Source organism: Pararge aegeria, chromosome 20 (assembly GCF_905163445.1).
Source record: "Pararge aegeria chromosome 20, ilParAegt1.1, whole genome shotgun sequence".
NCBI lineage: Eukaryota > Metazoa > Arthropoda > Insecta > Lepidoptera > Nymphalidae > Pararge > Pararge aegeria.
In genome coordinates this window covers 16236204-16253404 of record NC_053199.1, presented here as the reverse complement: position 1 = coordinate 16253404, position 17201 = coordinate 16236204, and the positions used below count along the sequence as shown (strand labels likewise).

Genomic DNA, 17201 nt, shown 5'->3' with positions numbered 1-17201 from the left:
GGAGTCAGTCGCATATCACAGCCTGTAAGGTTATTATATTATTGTAACGCGTTAAGCCAGCCTTACACGGAAGGTTACCCGATAAGTTTACCCGTAAAGATGACTCGGCAGGCACTCGAAATTTCCTTGGAAGCCCTTAACACTGCCACTTGAAATCTTTTTCCCTCCCAACCCGTGAGGCCCCGCTGTCGCCTTTCGATACTGCTAGGGGTTAGCCTTTTTTTAAAAAGCTTTGTTTAGTTATTCTTATACCCACCCTCCCATGTATGGCTGGCTTTACTGGCCTCTATTTGGGACTGTATCCTATACATATTTAAGCCTCGTTTACATATAGACAGTTCCTAACCCGTTTTCTCGTGACACGGGATTAGGGGTAAGTATCACTGATTGAGCTAGTCGCAATGTTGAATCAAGTCAGTAACTGAATGGGTGATTGGAATTTTGTTGAGCGCGTAAAGTCGGTTATATTGGACGTAATTTATAGGATAACGGGATTTTATTTAAAGTGAGATCTTTCGTGTGACTTCCTTATGGAAAACAATAATGAAATCTAGGTTGGGGAGCGCTTGCTTTCAAGGTACACAAATAATTAATGGCTGGAAACACGGACGGAAGATTGGTATCAGAAACTTAAATGAATAACTTTCAACTTCGTTAGATAGTTTTTTTTTTACAATCCATGGCTTCCAATATAGGGTCATTGGGGTGAGAAACTATCTCTATGTAAATGGGGCTGTATCATATACCTAGCACTTAAGTTAGCCATGTTATATACTAATAATATTTTTTGTAGCATTTTTAATTTAAAAATATACTTTTTTTTATTACTTTGTAACGACAGTAACGTTCGAACATTTAAAAGCGAATTAAAACTGATCTTTTTGCTATTTTCACCTCAGCAATTACGGGAATTGGTTGCTGTATTTGAGTTTGATGCTCTAGTCGCTTTAAATACCGGTTGTATTATATAGGCCAGTCGCCCAAGCAACTACTCAGTAGTTAAGCCACTAGGCAATAAGTAAAGCGATAATAGCCAAAATGCAGTCAGCATTCATATTTTGTCCTTTTTCATATGGACAAAATATAATATTAAAAACACGTCAATAAAAATTTAAGGCACACACTTAAATTTTACGAAGCGTTCAGTATCCGCTGGTAAGTGAATGAGACTTATACATAATCGTCAGCATATAGGCAGGTTTACACGTAGCCAGTTCTCCGATTCACTGACAAAGTATAAATCGGGCTCGAGTTGGCCGGATATTTAATACAGACATTTTCAAGGTCAGCATTGTTTCAGCTATGACTCGCGCAGTAACTGATACAATGTGAATCAACTTTCATGTTCTAAGCAACAGGGCCGAATTCAATATATCATTAAAAAATTGTAACCTGCGCAATAAATGCATACTCCCGCTTTAAATTAGAAATCTCAAAAAGAACTGTCAAGTTGGTCGTTATAAAACCTACCGTCCATTCATTATTATTTGTCTCCCAATTTATATAAGGGACAAGTTATAGTGTGTACGACTAATGGACTGTACGAGTTAATGGTGACCACACATGATTAACACCACGCGAATTGTTAAAAGAAATCGTAGTACTTTTTAGTTGCAGAATTATTTATAAGTACGATGTGGCACAATTAAGCAAAGTGTGTTTTTAATGTGACTGTGGAGCTGTTCAAAGCTACGATTCGATTTAACTCGACTCAGGCTCAGGTATAATCATGTTGCCTTACAATTCCAATATCATATCGAATGCGGGTCGGTCTCAAGAGTTTCCTTCGTCAAGGGTCCGTGGTCCGGCCGCGGCCTCTGAACGTCACTGGTCTCATACACTGTACACTAACTTCTCCATTGCCTAGCACTGTATCACGTAACAGTGTCAACATCCATATAAACTGGCGACACTAGCGAAGGTGTCAGTTTCCACTACATAATTATTACTGATCAACATATGTGACACGCCAGTCCTTAGTAAATACTGTGCAGACTTGCCATTTTTTTTTTCACGCAGCAACGTCACAATACTGTACTCCATGTTACACTTGTAGTGGAAAGAATGTCGATACATATAATTCGCCAGTTTTTTAATAGGAATTTCGTACTATGTCGCGCTGTTTGTGGACACGTTGTACTGCAATAACATACAAGCTCAACGTTTCCTCACTTCTAGGCACACGCAGATATACGCGATGATACATCGCACTGTCCACCGCTGGCCAATTACACCAGCTGCATTAATACTATTAACGCTGAGAGCAGTTAAACTATATACACTGCACACCGTGCCAAGTTCTGTACACGTGCACGCACTAGCGGGCGCGCGGCGGGCGCGGGTGCGCACAGTGGGCGTGCGGCGTATCATCGCTGCGGCCACGAGTCCTGCAGGCGCAGGCCGGCGGCGAGGCGCGCGTGGCTGTCGCGGAACGTTTCCACGATCTTCTCGAACGTCTCCGGGTCGTACACCGTGCGGGCTGTGTTGGTCAGGTCGAACGGCTCTGGAAAACGCGGTCACAAATTAAAATACCACTTTGGTATTATAATGTTGTAATATTTATTTCAGTGTATTAGCTACACTTCTAGGTAAAATCAATAAATTATTAAATAATAAAGATTTATTTATTATTGAATCGACGAAAAAAATATTTTTCTAGGGAAATAATAATTACAAACTGAAATTAATATTTACAATAAATATAAGCCGTCTAACTGTTCACTTATGGGCACAAAATGCTGGCGCTATTGCCGATTTAAATTGGTAGACTTAGCCGTTGGGCTAAATAAGTGCCAGCTCTTGGGTTACCAGACGTAAGGACCAATTTTTGGGATACAATGTTACTAATTTTTTTTATAAATTTTAAAAAATGCATAAAAAATTTCAGAAACGAAAGCATTTGAACCTGCAATTCTCTGGCAATCGCGACCGGAGAACTTTTCCACTAAGCTCCGGCTCTCACACTGCCGATACCGAAAATAGCATATGCCTTTTTATATCAGTCTTTTACTTTTTTTTCTCTAAATATATTATCTAACCCTAACCCTTATTATTATGATCATTATGGGCGAGAGTACCTTCGACGCAGAGCAGCTTCCAGTGCGCGGCGTCGGCGCCCGGCTGCGCCGCGGCGCGCGCGCGGCACTCCCACACCGGCACGCGCCGCGCCGCGCGCACCGACACCGCCATGTGCTCGTAGCTGCGGACACAGACCACCTTATTACTAGCACCCTAAAGTCCATAATCGTGCGCGACAATTCTACGTACAGTTAATTTCGAGAACTGTCATAGGTAAAATATTTTTGGATCACTCCAATTGGATAGAAGCAGGCGGGACTTAACGGAAAACCATGATAAGAGGGCAGGTCCAAAAGTTCGTGGAATGGAAGGGTTTGAAATAAAATGAAACAACAAAACTATTTTTCCTTTTCAATATAATCACTCTGAAGTTGAATACATTTATTAGATCTATGAATTAATTTTTCTAAACCGTCGTAATAAAAATATTTTTTATTTTTTGCCACAAAATGTGCCAAAATTGCCTCCTGTCGTCGGAAAATTTCCTTCCCCTTAGGTTTTTTTTTAAATTAGGGAACAAATAAAAATCACTCGGTGCCAGATCTGGACTGTAGGGTGGATGGACTAGCGATTCGAAGCCATGTGTGTGCAGAGCAGCCATTGCAACCCTGCTCTTGTGAACCGGTGCGTTGTCTTGCAAAAACTCTCTACGTACGTATCGCTCCGAATCCGGAGCATCCTCAGGAGATGTTGACTTTACAATGAATAATTGTGTTAAGTGTTGTAAAATTGGGCATACGTCGCGATTGTACTAGACACACTAACCCATTAGTGAATGAGGCGCGCACTCCCATTCGCGGACGGCCTAAACGCGATGACCCAGACGATCAAATTGCTACCACCAAAGTGTCTCAATTAGGTAACACGCATCGCTTGCACAACTTCTTCACTGACGAAATCTTAAGAAGCCCCGATCTCTGACGTCATTCGATGGTCCATACCACGGTCATGCGGGCGTTGAAACCAAATCCTAAAGCCCACCCAAACGGAGATCTGATCCCTCGCAAGACGTCCCATACGTCAATCCCCCCTCCGCACGATGTTGACAAGCGCTGTTGCTCTACTCATGACGAGGTTTCACGCTCGCTCCAACGCTGTTACTACCCCGTCAGGTGACTATCAGTTGTGCTATACTTCCGAAAATTTACAAGACTGCTGTGAAAGCGAAGCATAGTCGAGTCCGATACCTAACAACCTCGACTGCTACTTATTCGCTCGCAATCGAGTAGTCGTTTTCGGGTATCGAAATACCTGACCATCAGAGTAAAATGGACCATAATCGTATTGAATTAAACCTCAAATTTTCCTACAACTCTTCAGCTTAAGCTTTTGACAGTGTTTTAAGATAAAAGGCAGAAGTACGGGATTAGCGACTCCGAAGCAAGTGCCATAAAGTCCATTAGAGTTAGCCAACACGTCGGCGCGGCACTCACGGGAAGTCCGCGTAGTACTTGAGCATGCTGAGGAACAGCTCCCCGAGCGAGCAGCGGTTGTGCGCGCGGCCGCGGCTCGCCTCGCCCGCGCGCGGCAGCACCGCCGGCGACGTGCCGCCTGGAAGCACCTTCTCGTTAGCGTGTGTGCAGATTTCATTTACACTAGCTGTTGCCCGCGACTTCGGCCGCGTATGTTTTTGTTTCAAAGCATAAGTTGTATATTGTTGTAAAAAAAAATCGAGTGTCGTTTTTAAACAGAACTTTTCCATGTTTAGGTATCCCTTATTTTTTTAAATCTAGAAAACATATATAGATATGTTTTCTAAATTTAAATTCAATATTCAATTGCGTAAACCATAGTGTTGGTGTACTCATCATCGTGAACATCACAAAAAACCAAACTTATATTTGCAAGTGCTCACGTAATCTGCCAGTGGTGCACTCGATTGAGAGTTAATTCCATTTTCGAAACAGTGCTCATTTGTGTTGTTAACAAACAGTATTAACGCATAAATGATATATTCATTAACATTTGTATACGTTGTTTTGGAAGAGCTGGGCCGCCTGCCACAAGTGCTAGTCTCTCTCTTTTCTCACTTTTTGTGCCTCTCCACTACTGGAGGTTGGCCGTCAGCTCAGCGAACTTCTCGCGGTCTTGCGCGTGTGCTACAAGTGCTAGTAGTACTATTTATTTATTACCAAAGATTATATAATTTTCGGTCTTTCGCCAAACAGAAAAATAAGTAAAGACTTAAAATGTTTTGAATTCGTTTGTATCGAAAAATAGATTAGCTTCTTTTGATTTAATATTTTTACAGGGTGATTCCTTATGAAATATACTTATGCATCCTTAACATTTATTTCGTAATTCGGCTACACGCTGCATACATACGAGTGCCAACCGTTTGAGCCGCAACGAGCATGCTTAGGGCAGGGCACTCACACTGCAGGAAGTGGATGACCATGAGCGTGAGCGCGTAGGACGACAGCGTGCGGCGCCGCGCGTCGTTGATGCGGTGCGCGCGCGCCCACAGCTTCGTGAGCGCCACCAGCGGCCGCACGCGCCAGTCCACTGCGGGGAACACACTTCATGACACTGCGCGTAAAAACCGCCTTTGCACGCTGAAATATGTATTGTTATGCGTGCTATTTTTCATCTGTTTATGTATGCAATAAAGATTTCAAACAAACAGTCAAAACTAGGTAATTCTTCTGGCCGTTTATATAAGAGATGGCATAACATGTCTTTAACAAACTATCTGTAACTACATATCTTGAATAAAAGCAAATTTTTCGTTTAGTTCATCAAATTATTTTTTTATTATTTTAATTTAAATAATAATTACGGAATAAAAGTAAATACAGAGGACAATGAGGGCATAATAGAGCGTCTTGCCGTTTGCCGTGACGGCACCCTAGTTGGTTTTACTTCAAAGGTGCTCCAAAAGATGGCAGGACCAGGTAAGGTCCTGTCTAACCTTAATTTTTATCAAATTCAAACTCAGCCCTAAATTACTTGTTACTGTATTATATTATTGTATCATAGAATTGTACGGTGCAGTAGTTTAGTTATGTTATTAACAACGGTTGGCAATGCCAAGTTTCTAACTCAGGGCTGGCATGGAGAATTTTCTTAACATAAAAACCGAATATCCAAGATGACAAGCCTTTGAATTATCCCATAAAATATATTAGATACAACTAACTGCTTTGCGCTACTTTGCGCAATTCCATGACATAATGTAAGTTAAATTTTCTGTATTTGGCGAAAACCAGGCTTATTATAACGGTCCAATGTAAAATTAGAACGGTACAATTAATAATTTCATCAATATTTATCAATATTTTTTCTGTGACGTGCATTAAAATTATTGAATGTTTAAAATTGCAGATTTTCGAGAATTTTCGGGATTACAGCAAATAAAGCTTAATGTACTATCCTTAAATCTTTACTTAGTATAAAACCAAGTCTCTCCCGAAGTTTGTATGCTTAGATCTTTGAAATTACGAAATGGGTTTTAATGCAGTTTTCAGCAACTGAATTATTCAAGAGGAAGGTTTCATATGTAGTAAACATGCATGTTATAGTACAAAAAGCAAAGAAACTGAAAGATTTGTAATGTGATGTCGTAACAAGTGTATTGGCAGTTTAGAGTGATTAATCGTACGGAATTGTACTATAAATCACTCCAAACTGCCCCATGTTCGTATCTACATTGCGCCGGTGCGAAGCGGGTCGGGTCGCTAATATAAAACAGAAGCCATTAATATGAAACCATCTTACTTCTGGAATAGCAGTAGAGCAGGTTGGTGTTCCGGATGCCCACCACATTGTTGCAGTTCAGGTCCACCTGGAGCCCGTTGCGCTCGTCCCGGAACTTGAGGATTGGCACCTTCGCGTGGATGAGCTCTGCACCTGCAACCATTCACAACGATCACTCGGCTCAGTTTACTGAGGGATTCTTTTCAGACCTTACTGTAGGTTTTTATGATAACTAACATCACATCCAGCGGAAATAGGCTAGTAGGTAAGGTCGGCACGCACGTCTTACTTTTCGGAGTTATGGGCGTTTTAATTTTCTCGAGGAAGGCTTAGATCTGGCAGGATATGATTATTTATAATTATAAATACTCATAATATTATACTTAATCATACACACATTTCATAGGTATAGATACGCATAAATCACTAGCCATTTCTGTGTTTGTTTCATTGCTTTATAAATTTCGCTTCATCAACATCTAAACCGATTGAAGTCCATTGCAGGTCCTAGGTATTTTGCAAAGAGTTCCAAAATCCACGGTCCTAGGCTGCCTAATTCCAGCGACTCTACCAACGCTGCGTTAACCGAAGCGAAGACGGCGTTCCAGAACCTTGGGACCGCATCTCATTTCAACGCGACTTCAGCTACGCGACACTCGCACGGAGCAGTCAGCTGGCGCACTCACTCGGGTCGAAGCTCTTGATGTAGCCCAGGATGTGGTTGAGGTGCACGAGCGCGTGCGCGCGCGGCTCGAGGTCGGCCAGCGCGCGCACGTACAGGCACAGGTCCATGTCGGACGAGTCGAGGCCGAAGCCGGACATCGTCGAGCCCACCACGTACAGCCCGTAGCGCGGGAATATCGACTGCAACGACGACGAAAGTCAACGACTGACAACCGGTTTTCATCATAATCATTCATCATCACTTAAACCGATTGACGTCTACTGCGGGCCACAGGTCTTTTGCAGGAAGTTCCAGAATCGACGGTCCAAAATCCACATCATCATTAAGCTGCCAGAAGCCTGAGACGGTTCGCAGAATAGTGGTACGTGATCGAGTTGTTTCGTGATCTGTCCAGAGCATTTGATTGTGTTAAACATAAGAACCTGTTACTTAAACTAAGCCACTATGGCACAAAAATGTTGCACGTAATCTAATTGCCATTCTCAGTGATAGAACCCAAAAAGTGTATGCATAAAGTGTCAGGGTTAAACTACCATGAAAGGTGGGTGTATCCCACAGGGCTCAATTTTGGGTCTCTTTCTTTTTTTGGTGTATACAAATTTATCTGCTACTCCAGCACATTGTCGCAGTGCCACTAATTGCTACAATGTGCTGCTAGCAAATAATACATTTTTTTTAAGACTGATAGAAATAATAATAATTCTGACGAAGGAAACCGTGCGTGTGTTGGACTGGTTTACTGTTATTAAGTAACTTTAGAATGCAAAAAGAAACAAGTTCGTGGAATTTATCTAACCGAATGTGAAGTAGATTGATAAAAATATCACATAAATACTCGTTCTATTTCTATGCTATAATACGATATAATGGGTAGTCATGGCATGTCATTATGGCGTGGTGTGTACCTCAGTCAAGCTATCTCTGTGCAAAATTTTGTCAAGTTCGATGAAGTGGTTCAGCTAGCTTGTGTTGTTTTCATGTCCGGCTTCTTCCTTACCTTTATAGTTATGTATAGATATCTCCAAAGATTCATCTTTTTGCGAAATGTCTCCTCAGTCTGCTGTGATTTCATAAACTTGTCCCAAATCTCCTGTGACAGCGTGTCGTACTGAGAACCTGTTCGTACAAGGAATTACTCTTGATATTAACTCCAGATTAACAAATGCTTTATCATTAATATGAATGAATATGATATATTTTTTTTATTGATTATACAATATACGAATAGATTGCTTGCCTTATTCAAAAATTGTATTTTTTCTCTAACAGGCATTTGACGCTGACAAGACAAGGATCATTACTAGGCTACAAATTTTTTTATTACCTTTTATCTTTTACACAGATTTGCCAATATCAGGTGTAAAGATAAATAAAAGTTATTGAAGCTTTCAATATAGAATATAAGAGTTCAATTATTTGGATTGAAAAAGGGTACAGATTGATTTTGTTTCATAAATATAAAAAAATAGAATTAATAAAGGTGTAGACGCTTTTATAAAATGCTTTATACTACTTGATACTACTTACTACTATACTACTTGATTTAAGAGGATGGCCCATATGGCCATCCTCTTAAATCACTATCTTTTGCTGAAAACGCATTATAATCCGTTGCATAGTTATAAGTAAAGATCTAAGAGTAAAAACAGCGAGAGCGACTTTGTTTGATACTATAAATAATAACAACACGCACATCGCCATCTACCCAAGTAAGCGTAGCTTGTGTTAAGGGTACTAAGATGATTGATGAATATTTTTATGAATATTATAAAAAATACTTATAATATGTATATTTATAAACACCCGGACACTGAAAAAAAAAAAAATGCATCACACAAAGATTGTGGGAATCGAACCCACGGCGAGGCCGTGGGTTCGACTCAGAAAGCAGGGGCACTGCTCTCTGTGCCAACCGTCAAATGTATATGTTGTACATATTATTCTATACTTCGAGATCATTTTTTTTCCGGACACAAAGATACAATTTTATATACATCCCACATATAGCACTCACCGTTGAGCAGGTTGTCGGGGGTGAACTTGACCTGGAAGGGGTAGGCGGCGCTGAGGAAGCGCTCGGGGGCGATGCGGCGCGGGCGCGGGTCGCGGCGGCCGCGCCCGCGCCACTCGCGCGCCGCGCCGCCGCCGTCCCGCTCCCGCTCGCGCTTGCTGCTGCTCTCCCCTGCACGCACGTAAGCACAATTAAACGCCGTTGGCCCAGTGCTTAGCATGGTCATCTAGCACGGAATACGGAGCCCCGATGGATACCCGAGTCTGGCCAAAACATAAATAAAGCAAAAATATTTCGCAGGTAAACTTCAACATGGTTTTGGAATATCTTTAATACTGAGGTATAATTATAGCACTGTCTTAGTAAGTGATAACGACTAAGACACCGGGAGGTATCTTTGCATCGACGAGGACTGAAGTGTATCGATAATGCAGTCGTATTTATATCAAAATAGTAAATACCCACCAACTCAATGTCAAAACATAAGGTTATTAATAAAATATAATAATAATAATAATAATTTATTCACAAGAATGTAGGTACATACAGTTTTTAAAATGTAAAGTAATTATTATAATATTTATACAAACAAATGCGTGCCTCACAAATTATATTGGTTTGTAAGTAATAAATGTATGTAATGGTGCCATATTATTTTAATTGTTTCTTGAAAACTTTTTATTAATTAATAATAGTTGTTAGTTGCTGTAAAAAAACCTAATCCATTTCATAAAATATCTGGCTAATATGAATTTATAATTAACAAAAGTTTAATTATTTACCAACTTTATAAAATTACTTTAACATAACTCATTAAAATTTACTGTAATCTTATCACTGAATGTTGCCATAGCAAAAAAACTGCAATGTTTATTTTAGAGCAGAACAATGAAAATTCATGATGCTGAAAATATTTAATACAAAAGGGTTCACGAATTTTCAGTCTGAGCGTACGCACATATTGTAAAATCAACATAACCTCAGGATTCTCAGGTGTCGGAGCTAAACGTGCGTAGAGAGTACATTGCGGAATTTCTCTGTGAGTTTAATTGAAGAAATTATACATATATTACGCCGTACAAATTCTTCTGCTTTTCGCGGAGTACAGCAAAGCTTAGCTTCATATTACATCACGGAATTCCGCAAAGTAACGCCTGTTTCTATCCAACAGTCAAGGGCGGATCCAGCTATGGCGCTAGGGGGGTTCAGTCGTGGTCAAGTCGAGAACTTATAATCTAATTTTGATGACAATAGATAGAAGTAAAAAATAGGTATTTCATGACCCCCATGACCCCCCCCCCCCCCCCCCCTGGATCCGCCGTTGCCAACAGTCTTACTCTTATGATAATGACGATTCGATCTCGAGTTTAAATAAGAAAGAAAGTATACCTAACACACAAATTATTAACATAAAACGACACATTGAACTAATAAATGTAAAGTTTGCGGGCTTATCGCTAAAAAGAGATCGCTGCCAGGCCACTACAGTTCTACAGAGGATATGATGAGTGATAAAATATGGGTTATGGGAAACTAAGCTCTTATAGAAATATCTTGCATGTGTTAGGAAATAGGGAATTACAGCACTTTATCTATGATAAACACGATGATTATATTAAATATATCAACAAATCATAGTTTGTATACTCATTGATAATGTATTGAAAATAGAATAATGGACTTTAGTAGACTGTCAAATAAAAGTATAGGATCTATGGCGGGAGACGCGAGTTTGACAAGATAGATTGGCGGCAAAGAAAAGTGAGGACGGATTTAAAAGTAATGAATTGAGAATAGAAGATTAAGTAAAGTATTGTGGATAGAACGTTACAAATTGGGAATAGATGATTTATAATGGAAACGACATACTTAACGAAATATTGTTGTGGCAAAACAAGAGTCGTATATACTGGTGATGGAGTTGAGATAAGTTGTTAAAAGTTGTTGGTACTATGGTTGTACCTGATGTAGCATCAGATAAGTATATCTCTTATATCCTTTGGGTTATTCAGGTATCATATATGGAGCCCTAGCATTATTTCATACAGATAGCTTATGTAGCATAGGTTGCTCTATACAAACAATTTGTTTCAAAAGTCCTGATGTTATAAGTGATCCTAGTAGTTATGTTTGACCTGTCTTATATGTCTTGTATCAAAGGGCCTAGCGTTATAACATATGATAATGTTGTAATTGTGTTTATAAGTCTTTTTTTAATTGATTGAATAAAAGAGCAACGGTAGAGTTTCTTGCCAGTGGTCTTCTCTGCCGAAGACAGCATTCCGAACTGGTTGTAGAGTCATTTGAAGGTAACAAGTAATATGAATTATAGAGAAGCTTAATATACAGTATTAGAGTCAGTCCAGTTGTTTTATTTCACTCCTTGGAAAGTCAGGTTTATAGAGTACAGACCCACAACACTGCTCTAAAGCAGGTTGGTGGGCTTAAAAGATTTCTTTTATAAAATTAATACTTTAATAGGAAGGAAGAATAATAGTCATGAGAATAAATGATTACTGCTAAGAAACTAGGTATTTAGCTTCAATAATACTGTTAATTAATGAAAGATCTAAGTGCCATCCTGAACATTGTGGGTATTGCAGTGAATATCTGAATACCCGGGCTTTCCATTCTTTATATTTTTTTAGCACATGCATACATGCTTAACGTGAACAAGGATTACGTGTCATTGAGAAAATACAATCATGGTATAAATATTCTCCTGCTTTTCTCAGAGTATAGCAAATTGGGTTTGATAATCATTGTAGATTAAAAATAATTATATGATCAAAATATAGTAGTGCTGTCCTTTTCACAATGCTTGACATGGAAACGGACGGGACCATTTTTAAACATGTCAATTTAGTTTTGAGATTTATGTACAACCAAATTGATACCGATTTATACAGGAAGAGGTATGGCAGTTTATGGATCCGGTATGGAAGCAATAAAATCTGTCTACGCGACATCGCACCTGAACGTTGAATCAGTTAAAAGTACAGCTTAGACCGTAGGTTGGATACGATACCAGAAGGGCCCTTGCCGGAATTAAACACAGGACCTCGCACTTTTATCTTTTTTAATTTATTGGTTTTATTATGAAAACAATATTATACATTTAGAAGATTATTAAATGCGAATATTAAATGCGTACGTTCGTAAAGTTTTTATTTTTTAAATTATTTATATTGAATTATTTTTCTGTCTATTTCTAAAATACACCTAACACTACAAAGTAAATGTTATTCACAGAATCAGATAAGGTACGGACTACAGCGATGTGAGACATAGCCAAGTGAAGTGGACATGTGTTTAGTTCCAGCGAGGCCCGCAAATTATATTTACTCAATTATATACATGGTAGTGAAGTATTGGATTAGTCTAGATTAACACCTATTAAGTCGTCAAATCGGTAACTAAATATTAACAAACACTCTCATGATTTAGCCTTTTTTTTGGGCCGATAACGTTTTTAAATTAGTTACTAAATATATATAAATATATGCTTATTGACTTGACGGAATGCGTAGTCGATTGGTATTTCCACGTATTCAATGAAAAGCCAAAGAAAAGATTTGACTAAATTCTGCCTGCGACTTCGCTGCTTTGACTTCAGAATTGAGTCTAAAGCTTCGCTTGTTAACAATTTTAAATCTTACCACGGGAATAATTTGAGAGATCGGTATGGAAAGAACATGTCCTTTTCCATATCATAGGTGACATGCATGATTTCAAAGCTGCCTGCCCGCGGCTTAGCTCGTAAACAATTTTCAATTTTCCCTCGGAAACTACTTAAGGAATCGGGAAAAAAGGTAGCCTATGTTCTTTTCCATGTCAATGGCTACATGCATGCCATATTTTATCCAAATCTGTTCAGCCGGTTTTTCGTGTTTGAGTAACAAACATTCAAACATCCACACTTTTTTATAATATTAGTGAGGATACAAAGTAAACACTTAAGCTGTGATTACAGTCATTGCATAACGTTGTAGAGAGTAAATATTTGTCAACATTACGCGTATGTATATGCGACGTGAGTTAGCAAGTACGTAGTATCTATTTACGAAATCGTCATCATATAAATGTACTATATCATTTGAACTAATAGAACGAAGGGTTTTTTTTAGATAAATGTATAAACGTGCTAATCTATACCACTCGAATGAAAAAGCTGCTTGAATTATAAATTTACGATAGATCGTATCCGATAGGTTAAATTTTAAAATAATACATTCTAATATTATAAATGCGAAAGTGTGTTTGTTTATTGTTTATAGTTTTTTTTATTTTTATTATATAGTTTTAGAGTTAGTTAAAAGAGCCGAGAGTAAGTAAATTGGCATTTATCCCAGGACAACAAAGGTTTCTCATGGGATTTGTAAAAAACACGGACAAGAGCTAGTTAATCATCATAATTATAGACCCGACCCATTACCGGCCCACTACGGGGCATTGGTTTCCTCACGATGTTTGCCTTTTACCGTGAAAGCAAGTGATATTTTTAATTACTTAAAACGCACATAAAATTAGAAGTTACAGGTGCGTGATAGGATTCGAACTCTGCGCGAAAGTGAAGTCAAGCTCCTACCTACTGCGCTATCACCGCTTCAAGAGCTAGTATTTAAATATATTTAAAAAGTGTCACTGAACATACGTTTGCGACCGCAAAATGATATGTATTGGACATTTACACGCGACATTGGCCATCGATTTATTGTACCGGTGCGATGACGCGTAGAAACCGACTAGGGGAATGACTATCATACTTCCTAACAGGTTAGCCCGCTACCATCTTAGACTGCATCATCAGATAGCAGTCGAGGGCTGACTTGTATTTAGTGGAATAAAAAAAAATCTTAGAAGCCAAAACAATTCCAAATTCAGATCTCTGGGCTCTTGATAAAAAAAAAACCCTATCCTTGACCAAATACGGCTTAGCGAACTGGATAGGCCACGGTTAACGCCGAACAGCCAGTGTCCGACAAGAAGCATTATGAATGGCAATCACACTTTACTCTTCATTTTTTGACAGATCAAGAGAGAAAACAGGTGTTAAAGGACTTAAAGGAGAAGAAGACGAGGGTGAAGAGTGATGGATTGACAGATCGTAAAGAGCATCTGTTTTTATGAAAATCATCAAAAAAATGCTTAGTTGTTATCATTTTTTTGCAAGATTAAACCATATAGGTGTACCATTATGAATGAGAACAGCATGGCATTGCTAGCACATGAAAGTTCCTTACCACTATAGGAAATGAGAAGTTTCAGGCTTGTTAAGACCAAATATGAGCTACTATTAAATCCATGGTTACTCTGTAGACTCAAATAAAACAAAATCTGTAATTGCTTATCTCTCAGAGGTGACAAGGCCAAATCTGTCAGATAAATAATGTTTCAATTTATCTAACAAGAAGTTATTTCCACTTATAATAACAATACAATTAATATTGTTACATGTTTACCAAAACTACTATAATGATTTTATTTATTATCTTGCAGTATGCACAAAGTTGCCCATTTGTCACTAAGATCTTCTTCTGTTGCTGGGCCTGCCTCCGTACTTGGTTGGCCTGAACTGCCCATTGTACATGTTGCCACTAAGATGTGATAACAGTTTAATTCCACTAAATCAAATTGGAGCAGTATAGCGGGTCTATGCTCTGAAATCCTTTCTCATGAGACATGGTCTGTGCCTAGGGATGGAATGTTAATAGCTTGATGATGACAAAGTGGGCCATACTGAAGTAAGTCAATTGCATTCATTTCAAGTAGGCCTAATATAATACTTTTGACTGTTTATAGTGCTTTAGAAGGTGGGTTCTATTGAGAAGAAGAAACTCCAAAGTTGCTCTTTTCCAAAATCAACATTCTTAAAACTATTATTGTTCTATATAGCAAGTGATGACAGTTGCTTACAAGCAAAATGTCATTAAGAATTTCATAAATTGTATAGAAACTGTATGCATCGGTAGGTCCAAAAATATCTTAATAATCATGTTATACAAACATTTCAGAGGGCTTACTTAGGCCTGGCCAATTAATATTGTGAAAGCTGTAATTAATAATAATTATAAATAATTTGTTCATTAAAAGAAGGTATTCAGCAAAAACTTTTTATCTTCTGTGTGCAATTCTATCAACAACAAATATAGTGGTAATTTTTCACATTGAAACAGGCACTATTAGGAAAATGATTATGGCAAAATAGTATGATAAGCTCTTCAAAGTTTTTTTTTTAATTCTATTTCCTTATGCTTTAACTTTATGGTTTATATTATAGCTTATGTATAACAAAGTTGTGGAAACTTCATTACTCTTATGTGCAATTGTACTCTTTGTTTTCCTGGAAATCTTATGTATAAATTAATAAAATGAATGCAGGCCTTAAATAAGCTCCTAGTTTTATAAACAACAATAAGAAGAAATAAATAAACAAGAAGTAAAAAAAAATATTTTCCATCCCTGAAGAATGTTTTATTAAATCAATACAGGTCTTTGAAAGTGTAGTATAATTGTTATTTTTCATGCTTTCCTAACAAGAGTACAAAAACCTTTTTTATCATTTGTTTATAATCATCATTATTCCCTATTAATGTCCCAGTGTTGGACACAGGCCTGTTCTCTAATGAGAGAGATATTAAAAGCTTAGACCCTCCACCCTCCTCCAGACCTCCACCAGGTTGGTAGTCTCTCATTTGTTACCCTTATTCTCTTCTAGTGTTCTTTATCTGCATTTATTAATCCCATGGAAACAGTTTGTTTTTCTGGTATTAAAAGGAGCCTTTGTTACTCTCTAAGTTAGGGTATGGAGGAAGGACAAACAAACAAACAAATGTTTGCATTTATAATAATAGTTAAGATAGAAGCTGTTTATTATTATTTACAAATTAAAAATGCATCATACCTTTGTCACTTGACTTATTAGAGCCAGAAGCATTGCTTGAGAGGCTTGAATCATCAGAATCATAACCAAAGGCATTGTCGGGTTTGAGTGGCTGGCGGTCTTTGCGCGGCTGCCAGCGGCGCGGCGTGCCCTGCCTGGGCGAACCGCCCCCGCGACCACCCATACCACCCATAACTTGCAACATCTCGAGGGGATAGTGCCGCGCCTGACCTTGCACCATGTAAACCCCTCCTGGGCCATCAAACCCACCCCCGTTGTACATCATAGGCGCACCTTCATTCATTTTGCCTCGATATCTACCGGTAAATAGGTTAGGATTATTGTAGGAGTTCACTCAAGCAACGAAAGACAAAATCATATTTTATACTCACAAACTGTCCCACGACCGTTAAAACTGATGACGTCTAGCGTATTCGGTCCCTTATTGTATCATACTAGACGTATTTTAAATATTGCGACGTCGAAATTTTAGTTTTTCTTTGGTATTAAACCGACGAAATTCGAGACGATCCGTCAAACGTCCTTTTCTTGATATGTCGATGGCGAATTTGTGCTAATAATATAAAAGTCAGTTCAACGTACTTGTCGCTGGGCTCTCACTACGCAAACAGACCGCACTTTTACTATTTCGACGCCGACAATAATTAATTTACCCACGAAATAGAAGGTAAAACTAAAGTAAATTATTACTGAAAAAAATCCGCCATGACTTTTGTGAGCAACACTAGCGACATCTGACAGGAGTCAGAATAGTTTACACGTGATATTTAACTTTTTTTCAGTTCGAATTATATGATTCCATTTTCAGCCAGTATTTCGTATCCATT

The 17201-nt window shown here is 38.5% G+C and overlaps 1 protein-coding gene across 1 annotated transcript; it reads right to left on the bottom strand.

The window, feature by feature from the left end:
- Positions 1–2277: 2277 nt before the first annotated feature.
- Positions 2278–17062, bottom strand: LOC120632721 (poly(A) RNA polymerase gld-2 homolog A-like). Its single transcript, XM_039902700.1, has 10 exons — positions 16746–17062; positions 16375–16670; positions 9474–9641; positions 8457–8575; positions 7461–7638; positions 6796–6927; positions 5455–5583; positions 4512–4629; positions 3078–3199; positions 2278–2503 (listed from the first exon to the last, which is right to left on the bottom strand). Exons 2-10 carry the CDS (start codon positions 16655–16657, stop codon positions 2367–2369), a joined length of 1386 nt encoding a protein of 461 aa, XP_039758634.1. The 5' UTR covers positions 16658–16670; positions 16746–17062; the 3' UTR covers positions 2278–2366.
- Between the last annotated feature and the right edge of the window lie 139 nt (positions 17063–17201).